The 18,439-nt window shown below is 58.5% G+C and overlaps 2 protein-coding genes across 10 annotated transcripts in view; one reads left to right on the forward strand and one right to left on the reverse strand.

Moving 5' to 3' along the window:
* The window catches only part of C3H19orf71 (chromosome 3 C19orf71 homolog), a 6,177-nt gene extending 5,172 nt beyond the window's left edge, over positions 1-1,005 (forward strand). The window contains exons 2-4 of one of the 3 annotated variants that reach the window (XM_036845828.1): positions 236-474; positions 572-697; positions 797-990. In XM_036845828.1, the coding sequence (XP_036701723.1) occupies positions 236-474; positions 572-697; positions 797-975 (544 nt within the window). In that variant the 3' untranslated portion in view covers positions 976-990. Of the gene's footprint in view, positions 1-235; positions 475-571 lie in introns of all 3 variants that reach the window. The other 2 variants (XM_036845826.1, XM_036845829.1) reach the window with 2 other exon arrangements.
* The window catches only part of MFSD12 (major facilitator superfamily domain containing 12), a 19,670-nt gene extending 8,610 nt beyond the window's left edge, over positions 1-11,060 (reverse strand). Inside the window, exons 1-10 of one of the 7 annotated variants that reach the window (XM_036845819.1) lie at positions 10,721-11,058; positions 6,635-6,845; positions 4,786-4,924; positions 4,483-4,665; positions 4,099-4,191; positions 3,922-4,014; positions 3,348-3,518; positions 3,167-3,261; positions 1,910-2,040; positions 1,656-1,796 (exon numbers count right to left, since the gene is read on the reverse strand). In XM_036845819.1, coding sequence (XP_036701714.1) covers positions 1,774-1,796; positions 1,910-2,040; positions 3,167-3,261; positions 3,348-3,518; positions 3,922-4,014; positions 4,099-4,191; positions 4,483-4,665; positions 4,786-4,924; positions 6,635-6,845; positions 10,721-11,018 — 1,437 coding nt within the window. In that variant the 5' untranslated portion in view covers positions 11,019-11,058 and the 3' untranslated portion in view covers positions 1,656-1,773. The other 6 variants (XM_036845818.1, XM_036845820.1, XM_036845817.1 and 3 more) reach the window with 6 other exon arrangements.
* Positions 11,061-18,439: the final 7,379 nt, after the last annotated feature.

Below are 18,439 nucleotides of genomic sequence, written 5' to 3' on the forward strand. Positions count from 1 at the left end.
GGTCCTGGGGGTTGGGGAGGATGTGGCAGAGAGGAGGGGCTACAAGGGGTCAGCCTCCCACCCTCTGCCAGCCTGGGTGGGAGGGTGTCCAGTACTGAAGGACAGACAAGGCCCCCCGCACCTCGGGCCAGGCTTCTGCATTCTGCACCCTCAGTGCTGGCGATGGGGATGAAGAGGCCCGGGGAGGGCAGGGGGGCTGAAAGCTCAGTCTCTCTCCTCCCACCCCCACCCTCAGCGATGACTACCTGTCCCAGGAGGGGCCCCGCCAGACGCCGGCCATCAAGCAGGCGACGCGCTGGAAGTACACGCCCATGGGACGAGACGCGGCCGGCCAGCTGTGGTACACGGGCCTGACCAACTCGGACTCCCGAGAAGCCTGGAACATGCTCCCTCGGGCTCTGGACAGCCCGCACCTCGAGGCTTATGCCCGCAGGCACGGATGCCACAGCCCCCAGGAGCGCAGCATGCCCTCGGGTGAGTGCCCGGCCCTGCCCACCCCCACACCAGGCCCGCCTCGAGGGGAAGGTGAGGCCCACAGGTGCAGAGATGACCGCTGACCCCTACCCCGCAGCCTACACCCAGCGTCTCCGGGAGACCGCCTGGTACGACCCCGTCATCCCCGCACAGTACAGGGGCCCCCGCGCGCGGTACGGGAGCGTGCTGTGGAAAGACAGACCCATCCAGGGCGAGGAGTACGGTGAGCCTGGGCCAGGGGCAGGCGACCCAGGGGCTGGGGGTGAGACCGCCCGGGGCCAGGAGGCGGGGCCAGCCGGTGACCCGGGTCCTGGCCCCCCAGGGATCCACAGGCACCAATTCGGGGTCGAGCCGCTGTGGCGGGCGTCTGACTACGTGCCATACCTGTCGGCGCCCCAGCGCCCGCGCTACACCACCCAGAACTACCGGCAGTGGGACCTGGAACCCCGCTGCCCCTCCACCGGCCGGCAGCCCCCGCCCGTCCACGTGGCCAGTCACTGATAAAGATCGCGCTGCCCGGTGTGGCTCTTCGGGGACCCGGCGCCTCTCCCTCAAGGCGTCTGTCCACCTCTGGGGCCGGGGCCTGGGGCGGTCAGGCAGCCAGATGAAGGGAGCTCTGAACCAGGACCCTGGTGACCAAGCTCCAGGGCAGAGTCAGACGACCTCTCCTGCCCTCAGCTCCCCCTACCCCGGGCCCCAGGCCAAGGCACAGTCCTGGCCCCGGGCGGCTCTTTATTCACTGCAGCAGTGGCCTGGGCGCAGGGAGCCGCACTCGGGCCCCCGGGCCAGCATGCTGAGCCTCACCGTCGCCACAGCCAGGGTCCGGGCCCAGCCCCCTAACCCAGAGGCTGGGGCTCCTGGCAGGCTCAGCAGTGGCTCTGTCCTCCAGGGCCTGGCGGCACCCGGGAGCAGCACCCGGGAGACCCTAGGCTGGCCGGGGCTGAGTTCAGGGCAGGCCCTGCGCCCAGGAGCCTCACATCCAGCCCCCACACAACACAGGGCACCCCGAATCATCCAGACAGCTGGGGGTGGGTTAGAGTTGAGATTGGGGTACCCCAGACCCACAAGGACCCCACCAGCCCCTGAATACCAGAGGGCCTAGCTCGGTGGGATAAGCTGCTGGGATCCCACCCATCCTGACCGCGCCCACCAAGCCCCACCCGACCCCTCAGCCAGGCAGGGACGGGACAGACGCAGGAGTGGGATCAGAGCAGCAAAGGGGCCGCTCCAGGCCTCGTTTGGCAGCGAGTGTTCACAGTCGCGGTTAAGTTACAAAGGGTAAGGGACCATGGGGCAGTGTCAGGGTTGGGCTCCAGGGTCCCCTGCAAGAGAAGGGGGTGGAAGTGGGGTTAGGGAGGGCGGGGCCTGTCCTGGCCCAGACCTACACCCATGGCTGGTTTGGGGCTTTTGTGGGGTGGCGGGGCCTGCAACTCACAGCTCCGAAGGCGGACGGGCCAGACCAGGAGAGAGCACAGAGCCAGGGTGGCGGCCACGCCCACGCCACCCGTCACGGCCACCATCACCCAGTGGTAGAAGGCCATGCAGGCTTTGCAGCAGAGCTCTGAGCTGGGGGCGGGGGAAGGGCAGAAGGGGGTGAGCAGACGCCTATCAGTACCTTCCAGCCCCAGCCTGGACCTCCTGCTCCTCCCATCTCAGCCGGGGCACCCCATCTTTCCCAGCACTCAGGCCAGGAACAAGTGATTGCCCTCAACCCCCTCCTCCCCTGCAACATCTGATACTTTAGTCAGTAAGGTCAGCTCTGCCTTCCAAGTCTACCCCAGACTGCCCATTTCTCCTCCCTCAGGGTCCAGCCCTGTCACCACCTGCCCCCCCACCACCCCGCCATCCTAGGCCCCTCCCCTGTTCCCACCCTCCCTTCCCTGTCTGACCTCCCCGCAGTAGCCGCCAGAGGGCACCTGTGAGCACCTGAGTCAGGTCCCGCCCCCTCTGCTCACAGCCCTCCGGGGTCCCACCTCCCTTGGCCCACAAGGCCCTGCACGACCCGTCCCCTCCCTGCCCTCCCCTCCTCCCTCTCTCCCCCTCGCTCACTCTGCTCCAGCCACAAGGGCCTCGTTGCTGTCCTTCCACCATGCCAGGCACAGTCCTGCCCCGGGGTCTTTGCACAAGGCTGTTCCTCCCCATATGCCTAGAACTCCCTGACATCCTCCAGGTCTCGGGTCCCATGTCACCTCAAGGCAGCCCTTCCTGACTTCTCGCCCCACTCAGGCCTCCCTAAGTAGTGTCCTTCACACCCTTTGTACACATTTATTCATGAGATTATTCATGTGGCTCGTGTTGTCCCCAGCTCCATGAGGACAGAGGACCAGGCCAGCTTTCATTCCCAAATCCTGGGCTTCTACAGGGTGCAAGCTCAGGTCTAGAACCTTCTGGGGCTGGAACCCTAGGTTCTGAGGGTCTGAATTACAGGGATTCCAGGCTCTCCCTCTGCCCTGTCTGCTCACATTCCCCTGATCCATCTGTGTGTCCTCAGCACCCGGCCCAGGACAGACTGTCGGCTCAGTAAATAAATGGGTGCTCGAGGTGGGGAATAACCCGGTCTCCCTGGCTGTGAGGCCACCGGGGCGGGGTCTCCTGTTCTCATGGAGTTAGCAGACCTGGGGCAGCGCCTGGCGCACAGCACGGCCTCAGCACAGCTCATTGAACGCGAGAACGAATGGATAGGGGTACTCACGAGCAGGGGTGCAGGCTCTGGATGGCCATGACTGCCAGCCCATTGGCCACCTTGTCCGAGAAGCTCATGGCGCCATACACGAAGGCTCCGCTGTGCTGGGGGGACACGGGCAGGGGGGGTCAGCATCCCAGGCCTCGGCCCTGGTCCCCAACCCCAACCCGGACCGGCTCGGCAGCCCTACCGTGTGGGGGCCGATGAGGTCAGCCGTCATGGCCAGCGAAGTGACGAGGATGGTGGCACAGCCTGTGCCCAGCAGCACAGCCACCACGTACACAGCCACACCCAGCTCATCTGCCAGTGCCACCCAGGCTGCGAAGGCCAGGATCACCAGGAGGCCCACAAAGTAGGTCATCTGCAGAGAGCCCGGCCCGGCGTCAGGCCTGCCTCGCTGGGCAGCCCTGAGCCTGGCACTTGCCCTTCCTGATCTTCAGTCTGGCCCCCAACCCCAGCAAAGGGGGGTTTGAGTTGGGTTATCCCTAAGGAGCGCCCAGCTCTGACCTCGGAGGATTCTGAGATTCTCAGCCTCAGAGGTGCTCCGAGCTCCTGGAGCAGATGTTCTAGGGCTATGCTGTCTGTTACGGCTGCCACTAGAGGTGGGCGGCTACTTGGGTCTCAACGCAAGTCAATTAAAAGGAAACAAAATGAAGCATTCAGTTCCTCAGTCACGCCGGCCACCCTCTGGCTCCCACGCTGGGCCGTGGTCTGGAGTCGCCCAGGTTCTGCAAGGCACCCTGCCCTCTGCCCGGCCCACTCACATTCCTCCCGATGCACTTGTTGACCGGCTTCAGGAGGAAGGAGGAGAGGAAGCTGCTGAGGTACATCACCAGCGGGATGGTGGCGATGAACTTCTGTCGGGGCAGAGCGGGCACAGGCGTGTCAGGCATGGCTCATCAGGCTCGGGGCCCCGCACCCCCACCGCCCGGCCAGCTCACCTTAGGCAGGTTGAGGGAGTAGGTCAGGTACATGGCCATGTATGTCTGGGACAGGTTCACAATGAGCCTCGTGCTCATGTACAGCAAGCCCACCTGCAAACAGAGGGACGGGTCAGAGGGGGCCCTCCTCTACTCCCATAAGCGGGGAGCACTGGGGGCCAACGTGAGTAATTCTGCAGCTGGCACCTGATCCATTAGTAGTGACTGCCTAGCTGGTCAGGTGGAGAAGAGAGCAGCGACTGATTAGTAATGTCTGCCCTCGGTGTGACTGGAGAAGGGGCTACGTTTGCTCCAATGTCTGCCATCCCTGCCTGCAGCCGCACAGAGTGAGGGCCTGGTGGGAGAGGGGCATCAACTCCAACACCCTCTGCCCCTATGATGTACCTGATAAAAGGCCGGCTCCCGAAGCCAGTGTTTCCAGAGCAGCAAGGGCCGGGCAGTAGCAGGGGCCAACAGGGGGCTGTGTTCATCTGGCTCCTCCACCTGCCGCCGGCGCCCCTCCCCGGTGCCCAGGTGGAACAGCAGTGAGAAGACAGCTCCAATGCCCACCACCAACAGCGAGAGGTTCTGGGGACCGGGCGGGAGAGGGGTCAGCAGCGACTCTCGGCCCGAGCCCTGAGTTCAGGGCCTTGGGGTTGTCCCACCCGGGCAGCGGCCAGCCTTGGCCCACCCCGGGCCCCAGCTCACCCGGAACACCGGCACATCTTGGACCCCCAGCTGGTCATAGACATCCTGGGTGGACCCCATGTGGGGAGAGCCCTGCAGGTGGAGTAGAAGCCAGGCAGCCCCATAGACGGTGATGCTGGCCACCACGGTGAAGGCGTACCTGCCAGGGCACAGGCGAGGCCTCAGCAGGGCAGCCTGGGAGCCACGCGACCACTTCCTCCCCAGGCAGGCGTACAGTCAAGAGCTGCTTGTGGCGTCTGGGGAACCTCCGGCCAGGTGATTTCAGCCACCAACACACTGGGTAGCTCAGGAAAGCCTCTGCTGGCCTCAGTTTCCCCAGCCTGCACGTATCTGATTTCTCTGGCCCAAGACCCCACCGTGAGGTCCCGTCTGCCTGGGGCCTGAATGCAGAGACTCAGCAAAGCAGGGCCGAGTCAGGCCTGCAACCCAGAAGCCTGAGAACCCAAGATACCCAGAAATCCTGGGCTTCAGCTGGGCAAGGGCTCCATGGTCTAGAGTCATCTGAGTCCACTCCTGCCTGCAGCCCCAGAGCCACGTCCCGCCTAGGGCCTCAGCCGGGGCGAGGAGCCCCTGGATCTCACCAGGAGTCCACTTCCCTTTCTGAAAGTGAGAACAAGAACACCCGCAGAGGTCAAGGCGAAGATGACACGAGGCAGGCGGGAAAGCACTTGCGGGTAGAAAGCGCCCAGAGCTTGGCCTCTACCGGGCCCAGCCTGTCCCCCTCAGCTGGCACCCTCGGGGGCCCCAGACATTGAGCAACCCCCGCCGTTAGTGCCCACAGCTCTCGGCCACAATGGGGAACTGGGCTCAGACAGGCAGGGCCCTCATGACAAGCGCTTATGCCCACACGGCCACCTTCATGCGTGACGTCCCTCCTGCCGAGAACTGTCATCTCCTGATCCCTGTTCCCACTGCACAGGCCCCGCTCTGCTCCAACCCTGTCCCTGGGCACATGACAACCACTAGGGCTTGTCGTGAGAATTCAAGAAGATCTTCTGCGTGACGGGCCCGGAACTGTGCCCAGCCCACAGCAAGCGTTCCATAAGTGCTCCTGCTACCATCACATGCAGAATCACCTCCTTCAGCACCTCAAGCAAGTCAACAGATGCGCTGGGCGCCAGCTGTACCCACGTGTGGGAGGCGGGATTCTAAGACGGCTCAGACATTCCCATGGCCTGTCCCCCCTGCCCCCCTCTAACCCCCTCCCCTTGGGGAACGGGACGTGTGAATGTGATGGGATGTCAAGCCCGTGTTAGGTAACTGTCTGTGGCAAAGGTAAAGGAATTTTGTGGATGTAAGTAAGGGAGATTATCCTGAGTGGGCCTGACCTAATCAGGCGACCCTCAGAAAGTGGGCTCACACCATCCCTGAGACGAGAGACTCATGCTGGCCTCAAAGAAGCAGCAAGCCCCTACAACTTCTTTTTTTGGCCGTGCTGCACGGCATGCAGGATCTTAGTTCCCCAACCAGGGATCGAACCCGCGCCCCCTGCAGTGGAAGCTCAGAGTCTTAACCACTGGACCACCAGGGAAGTCCCAGCCCCCAAGACTTCTAAATCTATAAGAAGACAAACACTGCCAACAATGACATGAGCAGGGTAGAGGGACCCCAAGCCTCAGATGACACCCCAGCCCTAGCCGACACCTTGATTGCAGCCTCAAGACTAACGCTGAGAACCCAGCTAAGCTAAGCCAGGCTCCTGACCCACAGAAACCAGGAGGTGGTCAATGTGTGCTGGTTGTAGTTGCTAACTTGGTGCTCATTTGGTGCCCAGACATGGAGGGTGGCCCTGGGCCCCCGGCCGTGCCTGCTCTTCGCACGCCTGCCCGCCCTGCCCCGAAGGTGGCACCTGAGAGCCGTGAGCTCCACCTTCTCATGGTCGTTGGTGACGAGCTCCGGGATGAGGCTGAGGTGGGCAATCTGTGTAGCAGCCCAGCCGAACTGGAAGATCACGATGAAGGGCCCGTAGTAAAGGAGGGCAACCCACTCAGGCGTGCTGGCCTGGCAGCCCAGGCAGGGGCTGAAGATGAAGGGGAAGGACAGCAGGACGCAGATGGTGCCTGTGGACGAGCAGAGCGGGGAGGGCACATGGCAGGGCCTTCCCACGCGGGCCCAGGGCACCCCAGGTGAGCGGGTGGGGACAAAACCGAGACACGGAAAAGGTTAGAGACGCCCCCCCACACACACACACACAACAACGTCACACAGTGAGTGGCCGTCAGCAGCCCGGGGCTCCCCAGGCTTACAGCCCCTGTGACAGATGGGGAACTAAGGCCGAGAGATCTGGGGCCCCCTGAGGACACACAGCCAAACAGGACAGAGGGGCTGGGCCTCCCAGCCCAGGCCCTACGCCCCTTGTGGGTGATGGGGGAACTGACACAGAGCCGGCCACATGCTGGAACCATGCAGGGGCAGGGCCAGGTGATAGGGGGCAAGAATGGGGCCTCGCCATGCCGGCTCAGGGCTCGCCAAGTTTGCCCCCTTGGTGACAGTTGGGGAAACAAGCCGAGCCTGAGGCCACACAGCAGGTTGAAAGGGCGCTGTGGAGGTCCCCTGGGGAACTGCCCACCACAGATGTGCCACTTACCCCCATCACTTCCCCTTCCCGCCTCGCCCATGGAGGGGGCCTTTTCCTCCCAGCTCCTACCAGGCGTCCCATGGGGCTGCCAGGAGTCACGAGGCCCAGGTGACGCTGGGCAGGGCTGGGCCGGATCCTGCCCTCCCGAGTCCTAGTGTCCCTCCTAGTGTCCCCGTCAGCCTACAAGGGGGCCTCTCCCTGGAAAACACTCATACCTCAGAACAAGTACAAGTTCTCCCTGAGGTCCCAAAGGAGCCTGCACCACCCGCCCTGCCCCGTCCCCTCCTCCCTCTCTCCCCTTCGGCTCACTCTGCTCCAGCCACCGGGGCCTCCTCCCTGTTCCTCCTGCCCCAGGGCCTTTGTACAGGCTGTCCCCTCTGCCTGGAATGCTTTTCCCATGACATCTTAGCAAGGCGCACTCCTCTTCATCCCTCCAGGACTCAACTCAAATGCCACCTCCTCAAAGAAGCCCCCCTGACCAGCCCAGTCACCAGCAGTCCCCTCCCCACCCTGACACCCTCTGTCTGAACCCTGCTTTCTCTCCTTCATACCCCTTTGCACACACAGGAATTCTTTTGTCTCTCTGTCTGGGGGGTGGGTAACAGGTCTCTCCAAGTCACTTCTGTGTCCCTGGCACCCAATATAGAGTCTGGCACATCAAGATCTTTTGAATGAGTGAATAATAATAATAGTGGCCTCTATTTAAAACAGCCCCCCCCCAAAAAAAAAAACAGCCCAAAGAGGTGAATGTTATTATTAACCCCATTTCCTGATGAGGAAACTGAGGCCCACTGAGTGAGCTGCAGAGCTGCGAGGCCAGCCTGCTGGACCCCGAGCCATGCTCCTTCCCTCCAGCCCTCCATCCTTCTCCTCCCATCCCAGAGTGCCTGGAGCCAGACTTCCTTCCTCCCCACCAGGCCCCGGAGGTGACCTCATCCCCCAGACCCTGGGCCCGCCCCAACAGTCCAGGGACTGGGAAATGAAACCAAAACCACGCTTGGTATTTCTCTGGAACTGGTGCCTGGAAGAGGCACCCCAGGCAGATTCCTGGTGGCCTGGAGGCCACCCCGGGGCCAGACAGGAACTGTAGACTCTGGTCAGAAGAATGTGCTACCCTGGCTGGACGGACTCTTACCCTGCTGCTGCCCAGGCCACGTTAACCATTGTCAGGGCCAGGCTGCCTGGCTGGGGGACTTTGGGCGAGTGACTGCCTCTCTGGACCTCCGTTTCCAGGAAAGGAGCTAATAAAAATACCTCACAAAATTGGCATGAGAATTAAGAGTTAATGTGTGAAATTGGGAGCTCCTACTACTTTGAGCCACTGCCTGTCTCAGCAACTTCAAAGCCATGAGATGTCACACCTTTGCAAAAGCTGTTTCAACTACTTGGAATGCCCCCCTACACACACACACTCCTATTCGTCCTTCAAAACCCCAAAGCTAATGTCCCCTCCTCCAGAGCTCTGCTTCTTCCTATGAAGCCCAGTCTACCCACCTGCCCCAGCCTGGACCCGACAGGAGTGTCCATGTCTGGCTTTCTGGGTCCTCTCTGCACTAGACGGGGAGCCCCGAGGGCTTGTTAAGGGAAAGAATGAGTCCGTCGCCACCACCCATAGACTCGGGTAAAAAAGAGAAGTGAGCACTGTGGCCGAAGGTGACCTTCACTCAAGTCACCTTATCAGGCATCACAAGGGGCCACCCTGGCTTCCTCTCTCCACAGATCTTCCTGGATCTCTGCACGTGCAGGGAGAGGGCGCAGGTGGAGGCCCTGGTATCTGGTTGGGGCACCCATCATAAGCTGAAGGCATAAACACAAAGCCTTCAGTGTACTGACAAAGGTGCCTCCACTACCCTAACCTCCCCTCTGCAAGGGGACTCAGCGTCTCCCTCTGGGGTCAGGTGGGACCATCGCTGAACCTCAGCCCCCCACCTACAAAACGGGAAGACAGGCTGTTACGAGGTCCCACCTCAGGGCCTTTGCACATGCAGCGTCCACTGCCAGGCAAACCTACCTGTGGCTGACTCCATCTCCTTAGAGGGGGCTCACCTGTCTGCACCAGAGAAAACAGCCCTCACATCTCTCTGACCCAAGAACTACCTTTTTTGTGTGTCAACGGGTCTACCCAACTATTATGAACAAAACTGCATTTGAGACTCTGGGCTCAGCTCTGTAACCAATCCCAACCGCAGCCCGCAGAGGGATACCTCTGTCTGGGGTCTGAGTCACGTGCCTCTCCCTGCTCCCCGCTCCCCCCGCGCCCCCGCACCCGGGCTGCTAGCTTAATGTGACCCAAGAACAGCCTGGGCATCCTCAGTGTCTAAGACACTGAAATCCAGACCCTAAGCTGCGGCCACAGCAATGCCAGCCACTTGCAGGCAACTTGGAGATCTGTTGTACCTTGGAAAAATGTCCCTCATGAGGGCCAGGGCAAATCACTGCCTCCTCAGTCATTGTTCCCAAGGGCAAGGAGACACCAGCCGGCCCTCCTGGTTTCTGGAAAGCTGCCGCCCAGAATTCCCAGAAGCGGGCAGGATTCCTGGTTCTGCCTCCTGAAATGCCCGGCATGCCCCAAGCGCCAGGATGCGGCGGGTACTTCTGCCAGGGAAAGAACAGCAGGCAAAGTGGCCAAGGCTAATCTCAGGGCCCAGGGTCCGGGTGGGCAGAGAAGGGATGCCAGGAGCCGGGCCTTATCATGGATGTGCACCAGGCAGGGTGCCCCGGCCCCCGTGGGACCCACCTCCTCCCCTCACCAACAGCCCTTTAGTCCAGGTAACTCCCTCATAACAAACAGAGGGTGACCCCATTACCTGCTCTGCAGACCCGCATCCCATCAGCCGGACAAGCACAGAACCCCGACCCTTCTGGCTCACCCGGTCCCCAACCCAGATCCCAGGACAGCTCCCCAAAGCCACCAAGTGCCAGGTTGCCCGAGATGAGGGAGGGGATGGATGCACAAAGTGCGCTGGGGGAACAGACAGACAGAGGGGACTCTAGGCAGCCTGACTCAAGAGTTGTCCTGGATGGTCACCCTGACACAGATGAAGTCAGGCCAGACCAGACAGACTGACAGAGGAGGCGCTGGCAGTAGACCCAACCCAGAGAGGGTTCAGGGTGCCCCGGAGAATTAGACAAAGAAAAGTGACACTGGACGGTCACACGAACAGTCAGACGGAGGAGGCTCCGCGGGTCAGACGGCAGCCATGCGACAGACAAACAGAAGGGGTACTGGGCAGTTAAGCAGACAGATGGGAAGGCTCATGGGTTGGGCAATTAGAGAGGACGGAGCAGTGGGACAGAGCGGGGAGGTTCGGGCCCTGAGGCAGGCAGTCGGATGGGGGAGTCCGGGCCGGGGCTTACCGACCAGGTGCCAGGCCTTGCGCGGGCCGAAGCGGGCGCAGCGGCCTGCGGCGCGGTCAGCCTCGAAGCCCACGAGGGGCGTGCACAGCCCGTCGGCCACCTGACCGAGCAGCAGCAGCAGGCCGGCGCCGCGCGAGCTGTAGGCGCGCACCGAGTGCAGGTAGAGCAGCAGGTAGGTGAACCACATGGACGCGCAGAGGTCGTTGAGGAAGTGGCCCACGGCGTAGCTCAGCCGCGCGACCAGGGACAGCGGCCGCGGGGGCGCCCCCGCTCCGGCCGCCGGGGGCCCCGGGCCCATGGCGGCGCTCCGGGCTCGGCCCGTCCGTCCGGCGCCGGCAGACGGGATCCCCGGCCCGGGCTGCCCGCGCCCCGCTCTCCCTGCTTCGCTGCCCTCTTCCGCCCCGCCCGCCCCGCCGAGCGCTTTTGCGGCGACAAAACCGGTGGACCCGAGACTAGCTCGGACGGGGCGGGGAATCCCGGGAGCGGCGGCCGCGTCCGCCAATCGGGGCCGCAGGCCGGGGACGGAAAGCCAATCATCACGAAGAAAGGCGTGGTCTCGGGGTTAGCCCGGCCTCTACGCCCGGCACCGACGGGGCTGCTGGGTCCTAGCGCCCAACGGTCTCACAGTGGTTTGCGGACCCCTCCCACGGAGATGGGGGGCGACGCCAAGGGCACCCTTAATCACATCCCCGTCTCCAGGCCCGCGCCATCTCAGCCTGCCTGCAAATTTACGAGGCCTGCCTGCTGTAGACCGGGGCAGACGGGGTGGGTTCGGGGCGTGGGTGGGTGGAAGAGAGGTCTGAGTCCGACCTCGCCTCTCTTGGGGACCGGTGATTTCCCGACGCGGAGAGACCCAGTCGGACGCAGAGAGGACGCATTAGTTCTAATTATTTAGTTATTAACGATAATAATGGGGATAATCAGAATTTTAACACCAGCTGGCATTTAATGAGCGCTGACTGTGCCGAGCGCCCCACGTGGATTTTCTCATCCCAGCAGAGCAGGAGGCGGGGCAAATCTCCGATTTCACAGGCGACAAACCCGCCCAGAGAGGGGACGCAGGTGCTCTGGGGCGCACAGTGAGTCAAGTGCATGCGACTCTGAGGCCTGTGCTCTGGACCCCTCCCCATCCTCCTTCCAACAGCCCTCCCACGATTGGGTCACCACGCAAGCAGTTTCAAGTTCCTCCAAGCGTAGGGTGCAGCTCCCCCGGCCTCCCGGCCTCCACCAGCAGTGGTTTAAAACCTGCACTCTGGGGCTTCCCTGGTGGCGCAGTGGTTAAGAATCTGCCTGCCAATGCAGGGGACACGGGTTCAAGCCCTGGTCTGGGAAGATCCCACATGCCGCGGAGCGACTAAGCCCGTGAGCCACAATTGCTGAGCCTGCGCGTCTGGAGCCTGTGCTCCGCAACGGGAGAGGCCAGGATAGTGAGAGGCCCGCGCACCGCGATGAAGAGTGGTCCCCACTTGCAACTAGAGAAAGCCCTCACACAGAAACGAAGACCCAACACAGCCATAAATAAATAAATAAATAAAATTAACAAAAAAACCTGCACTCTGGAGCCAGAGTCACGTGATCCAGACCCAGCCCCACCCCCTCCTAGCTCTTCCGGCTGGGACGAGTCCATTTCGTGGGGCCTCAGTCTCCCGAGCTCTAGAATGGGTATAATGTATGTTTAAAAGGATATAAGCGTTATCTTTTTTTTTTTTTTTTTCTTTTTGGCCTCACCGCGCGGCAGGTGGGATCTTAATTCCCTGACCAGGGATGGAACCCGCGCCCCCCTGCGGTGGAAGCGAGGAATCTTAACCACTGGACCAGCAGGGAAGTCCTTTAAGTGTTCTCTCAATATTCTCAGCCAGAAAGGCTTTCCAGCACCCTCTCCTCCCCCCTCGGTTATTACTCCGGGTTCCACAGTGTCCTGGGCTGCCCCCATCACAACCCTGACACCTCCTCCTCTCCCCGCCCCAATTGTAACTGTCTCCCCCACTGGACCATGATCCCTGTGAAGGCAGGAACCGGGTCCGTCTTAGTCACTGCGTTGTCCCCAGCGATGCCTGGCACATAGTAGGAACTCAAGAAACATCTGTCAAACGATTGAATGGTGGACATACAGGCAGAGAATCAGAAATGCAGACAGAAATTGGGAAACAGAGGGGAACCCACTTATAAACTTGAAGCCCAGGCAGCCCAAGGGGTGCCTGACCCAGACGCCCACACTGACGCAGACCACCCACAATTCTCTCATGAAAAGGAGGCTGAAAAACTGGTGTGGATGGGGAATAGAGGCTCCAAGAGAGATAGCCTGGCAGGGGAAGAAAGGAGATAAGGGGTAGACCCAGATCTTTGATAAATGGATTAGGAGAGATAAGAACCACAAGTCTTTCCTCCCTGCTGGGCATGCTCCCCTTTGATTTCTCCGAAGGAAATGGAAGACGACTTTTAAAATTACTAGCCTAGGGACTCCCCTGGTAGTCCAGTGGCTGAGACTCTGTGGAGTTCCCAGTGCAGGGAGCCCAGGTTCAATCCCTGGTCAGGGAACTAGATCCCACATGCTGCAACTAAGAGTTCGCATGCTGCAACTAAAAATAGATCTTGCATGCCGCAACTAAGACTCAGTGCAGCCAAATAAATATTTTTTTAAAAAATACTAGGCTAAGCTTTTTAAATTTATTTATTTATTTATTTTTGGCTGTGTTGGGTCTTCGTTTCTGTGCGAGGGCTTTCTCCAGTTGCCGCGAGCGGGGGCCACTCTTCATCGCGGTGCGCAGGCCTCTCACTATCGCGGCCTCTCTTGTTGTGGAGCACAGGCTCCAGTCGCGCAGGCTCAGTAGTTGTGGCTCACGGGCCTAGTTGCTCCGCGGCATGTGGGATCTTCCCAGACCAGGGCTCGAACCCGTGTCCCCTGCATTGGCAGGCGGATTCTTAACCACTGCGCCACCAGGGAAGCCCCAAGGCTAAGCTTTTTATTTGCATTCCTCCTCTCCTTTCATCCCTCAACACTTCACACCCATTTTTTTTAAAGTCTTTATTGAACTTGTTACAATATTGCTTCTGTTCTTTTTTTTAATATATATAAATGTATTTATTTTTGGCTGCACTGGGTCTTTGTTGCTGCGCACGGGCTTTCTCTAGTTGCGGCGAGCGGGGGCTACTCTTCGTTGCGGTGCGCGGGCTTCTCCTTGCAGTGGCTTCTCTTGTTGTGGAGCACGGGCTCTAGGCGCGCGGGCTTCAGTACTTGCGGCACGTGGGCTCAGTAGTTGTGGCTCGCAGGCTCTAGAGCACAGGCTCAGTAGTTGTGGCGCACGGGCTTAGTTGCTCCGCGGCATGTGGGATCTTCCCGGACCAGGGCATGAACCTCTGTCCCCTGCATTGGCAGGTGGATTCTTAACTCCTGTGTCACCAGGGAAGTCCCCACACCCATTTTACAGATGAGAAAACTGAGGCTCAGACAGACGTCCCTTGCCAGAGGGCAAGCAGCTAACAAGAGGCAGATTCAAGTTTCCAACTGAGCTCCCTGTGACTTCCAGTATCTTTGAGTTATTTATTCACTGGCAGGAGAGAGCCCACCTGGAGGGAAAGGTGGCTCAGTTTTCCCTCTTATCCGCCTCCTGTGTGGGTCAGGAACACAAGAAGTCATCCCCGCAGCCCCTTGGGGCAGATGCAGCAGGGGAACGAGGAGATGTTTGGCAGAAGCACAGCACATCTCTGATCTCTGGGTCCTTGCGCTGTTAGAGTCAGCTAGTATTTCCTGGCCCTGACTCTGTGGGGAAGGCAGGAACAAAGCTGATTCTGACCCTGGGGGAGCCAGGGAGCTGCCTCCCAAGCATCATCATTCATTCATTCATGAACTCGTTCATTCATTCATGAACTCATTCATTCATTCATGAACTCATTCATTCAGTGGATCTGGTCTCAGGCTGAGCAATGCTGGACCCCCAAAGCTTCTGAAGCCCCTAGTCTTAAGGTGGGGGGGGCAGAGCCACACCCTCTGAGCCCCCCGTGGTCAGTGCTGGGGCTGGAAGAATCAGACCAAAAAGGGTGATTGAGGGCTTCCCTGGTGGCGCAGTGGTTGAGAATCTGCCTGCCAATGCAGGGGACACGGGTTCGAGCCCTGGTCTGGGAAGATCCCACATGCCGCGGAGCAACTGGGCCCGTGAGCCACAATTACTGAGCCTGAGCTCTAGAGCCTGTGCTCCGCAACAAGAGAGGCCACGATAGTGAGAGCCCCGTGCACCGCGATGAAGAGTGGCCCCCGCTTGCCGCAACTAGAGAAAGCCCTAGCACAGAAACGAAGACCCAACGTAGCAATCAATCAATCAATAAATCAATAAAAAATAAATAAATAAAAATCTTTAAAAAAAAAAAAAAAAGGGTGATTGAGTGGCAGAGGAGGAGTTGGGAAGTTACCCTCAGGTCACTGGAGCCACAGTAGAGTTTTTAGAAGCGGGGAGGGTCAGATAAAATGTCTGTGGGGGTGAGGGTGAGGGCGGTTTATTCCAAAGCAGGCCTCAGCTGCATGGGTGGGACACCAGTGGAGGGCATAGTGACCCGAATAAGAGGTGGGGGCAGACTTGCTGGGAAGATCAGAGAAGGCCATTGCCTAGGGGAAGGAATGACGGGAAGGAGAGATAAATGCCCAGCCCTCAGGGAAGGACAGAAGGACAGACAGGCTTGTGGTCAGGAGAGATCCGGACATCCTCTGATGCCCCCAGAGCATCCCCCAGCCACCTCAGACGCCAGACCCGCGTCTCCCCTCCTCCCAGCTGGAGATCAGATATCCCGGTGGCCCCTGTCCAGCCTCAGGAGAGGTGCTTGCTTTGATCTTCTTCTGACCCAGGTCAAAATGGGGGGTGGGGGGAGCACTCAGAGAGGGAGGGTTCGGATGGAGGCTCAGAAGAAATTTCCTTAGATCCCTGGGTGGTTGTGCAGAGCCCACAGCCAAGACCAAACCCAGGCAGTTTCATGCAAGCCACCGGGTCTCAGTTTCCCTTTCTGTGAAATGGAGGTGAGAGTAGCAACTCTGAATAGAGTTCTTGGGAGGCCTTAGGGAGATCAGACAGGTAAAGAACTTCTTGGGCCCTAGAACAGGGTTTCCCAAGCTGGCCAGTATTGACAGTTGGCACTGGATTGTTCTCTGTGGTGAGGGCTGGCCTGGGCATTGCAGCATCTCTGGTCCCCACCCACCCCCAGCCCCAGTCGTGACAACCAAAATTGTCTCTAGACATCAGTCCGGGTGGGGGTAGGGGAGGGGGCGAATTGCCCCCAGGTGGGAACCATGGCAGTAGAAAATTCTCTGTAACAGGGGCTTCAGTCTCCGTGGACAAGACTAGCCAATGCTTGTCTGTCCTTCTGTCCTACCCTGAGGGCTGGGCATTTACCTCTCCTTCCTTTCGTCATCCCTTCCCCTAGGCAGGGCCTTCCCTGATCTTTCTGAGCACTGTGCCATGAATTAAAGTCATTATATCCTTCCAAAGACCTCATAAAGGCAGACATGGTTATTATCCTACTTCACAGAGGGAGCAAACTGAGGTGCAGAGAGTTTTGATAAATTGCCCAAGTCACACAGCTGGGGCTCAGCGCCACCTCCCTGAGCTCCTGAGGGTCCAGCAGCAGTGGGGGTGCCCCCTCCTCAGAGGTCTGAGACCCCTGTCTCCACACCCCTTCGTTCCGGCAGCTGATACCTCTGTGTTTCCCTTTTGCCTTCTCGGCCCTTCAATGCCCATGAAAGCAATCCCCTGTGTTAAATTCACTCTGTAAAAAAGCCTGAGCAGGGCTGGGATATCCTGGGAGCACCGACAACACCCTGATACTTCCTGGGGGTGGAGAGAAGTTGAACCACCCTATGTTGGCAAATAAGCATTAAAAACATAAACGGGGGACTTCCCTGGTGGTCCAGTGGTTAAGACTTCGACTTCCAACGCAGGGGGAGCAGGTTCAATCCCTGGTCAGGGAGCTGAGATCCCACATGCTTCGCTGCCAAAAAACCAAAACATAAAACAGAAGCAATATTGTAACAAATTCAATAAAGACTTTAAAAATGGTTCACATCAAAAAAATCTTAAAAAAAAAAAAAAGAAATGTAAATGGGAGACTTCCCTGGCGGTCCAGTGGTTAAGACTCCGTGCTCCCAATTCAGGAGGCACAGGGTTGACCCCTGGTCCTGGTCGGGGAACTAAGGTCCCACATGAGCACGGCATGGACAAAAACAATAAAAATTAAAAAATAAACGGGAGGCACCACACCCCAGTAATTTCATGTCTTCCTACCTACCCTGGAAAAGCCAACCAAGGGCATTAGACAGCAGGTTGGGAACGTTTGAAGCGGGGGCTGCAATACAGTCATATCGAGAAGGACCAGAACCTGTGTCAGCCAGAGCTCGTTAAACAGGCGGTGATGCGGTCCTGCTGTGGAATGTTACCCAGCGCCAGAGGGAAAGAGGCACTGCTCTGGACCTCACATATAAAACCACTGGGAGAAAGGCTATGGACTCACAGTTTGCAGGGGATGTTCACAGCATGATGGCCATGTGATCCCAAAAAGCAAGATGTGAGCTCACATTCCTTATAGGAATACATTCACACTCGTGTGTGTGTGTGTGTGTGTGCGCGTGCATGGGCGCGCACACGCGTTGTGTGTTTTGGGGTTTTTTTTAATTAATTTATTTGGCTGTGCCAGGTCTTAGTTGTGGCACATGGGATCTTCGTTGCCACACGCGGGATCTTTGGTTGGGGCATGTGGGATCTAGTTCCCTGACCAGGGATCGAACCTGGGCTCCCTGCATTGGTAGCGTGGAGTCTTAACCACTGGACCGCCAGGGAAGTCCTGCACGTGTTGTGTTTTGCACTGTGTCCCCCCAACATTCCTAGGTGAAAGTCCTAACCCCCAGGACCTCAGAATGTGACCTTATTTGGAGATAGAGTCACTGCAGATGTAATGATGTAATGATGAGTCACAGCTGGAGCAGAGTGGGCCCTAGTACAATATGACCGGTGACCTTAGAAAAAGGGGAAATTTGGACACAGACACATAAGCACAGGGAGCGTCATGTGCGCATGAAGGCAGAGATGCCGTGATGCTTCTACAAGTCAAGGAACGCCGCAGATTGCCAGGGACCCCCGGAAACTGGGAGAGCACACAGAGCATGGGACAGACTCACGGCCTCAAAAGGAACCAGTCCTGACCAAGCCCTTGATCTTGGACTTCTGGCCCCAGAACTGTAGCCCTAGGAGACTCATAGAGTGCATGTGTGTGTGTGTGTGTGTGTGTGTCTAGGAGAAGTTTTGCTAAGAAATGTAACAAGCTGATAATGGAGAGTATGGTGGAGGTATGGTGGCCTTCATACACTACTTTAATTTTGTACAAATGAAATGAGTTTGCACATTATTTGCATAATAAAATTAGTTTTGTAAACAAAGACATTTAAGCCATCCTTAACAGATCTCATATTTCTAGGACCACAAATCGGGATACTCCTCCTGATTTCATACTATAAAAATTTCCAAATGGAGCATAGAAATGAATGCAAAGAAACTAGCAAGAAATTATATGACATTAGACAGCTAGAGTTCCTGGTTTTACTGAGAGCTAGGACTTGAGAGAACTTTGTTGCTAAGAAAAACCTATTTATAATTTGGGGGCAAAAGGATCTGCTTTTAGATAAACATATGAAGGATGTAAAGTCAAACAGCAGAAATGCTACTTCTTACATGTTGCTTGTTG

This window comes from Balaenoptera musculus, chromosome 3 (genome assembly GCF_009873245.2).
Source record: "Balaenoptera musculus isolate JJ_BM4_2016_0621 chromosome 3, mBalMus1.pri.v3, whole genome shotgun sequence".
Classification (NCBI taxonomy): Eukaryota; Metazoa; Chordata; class Mammalia; order Artiodactyla; family Balaenopteridae; genus Balaenoptera; species Balaenoptera musculus.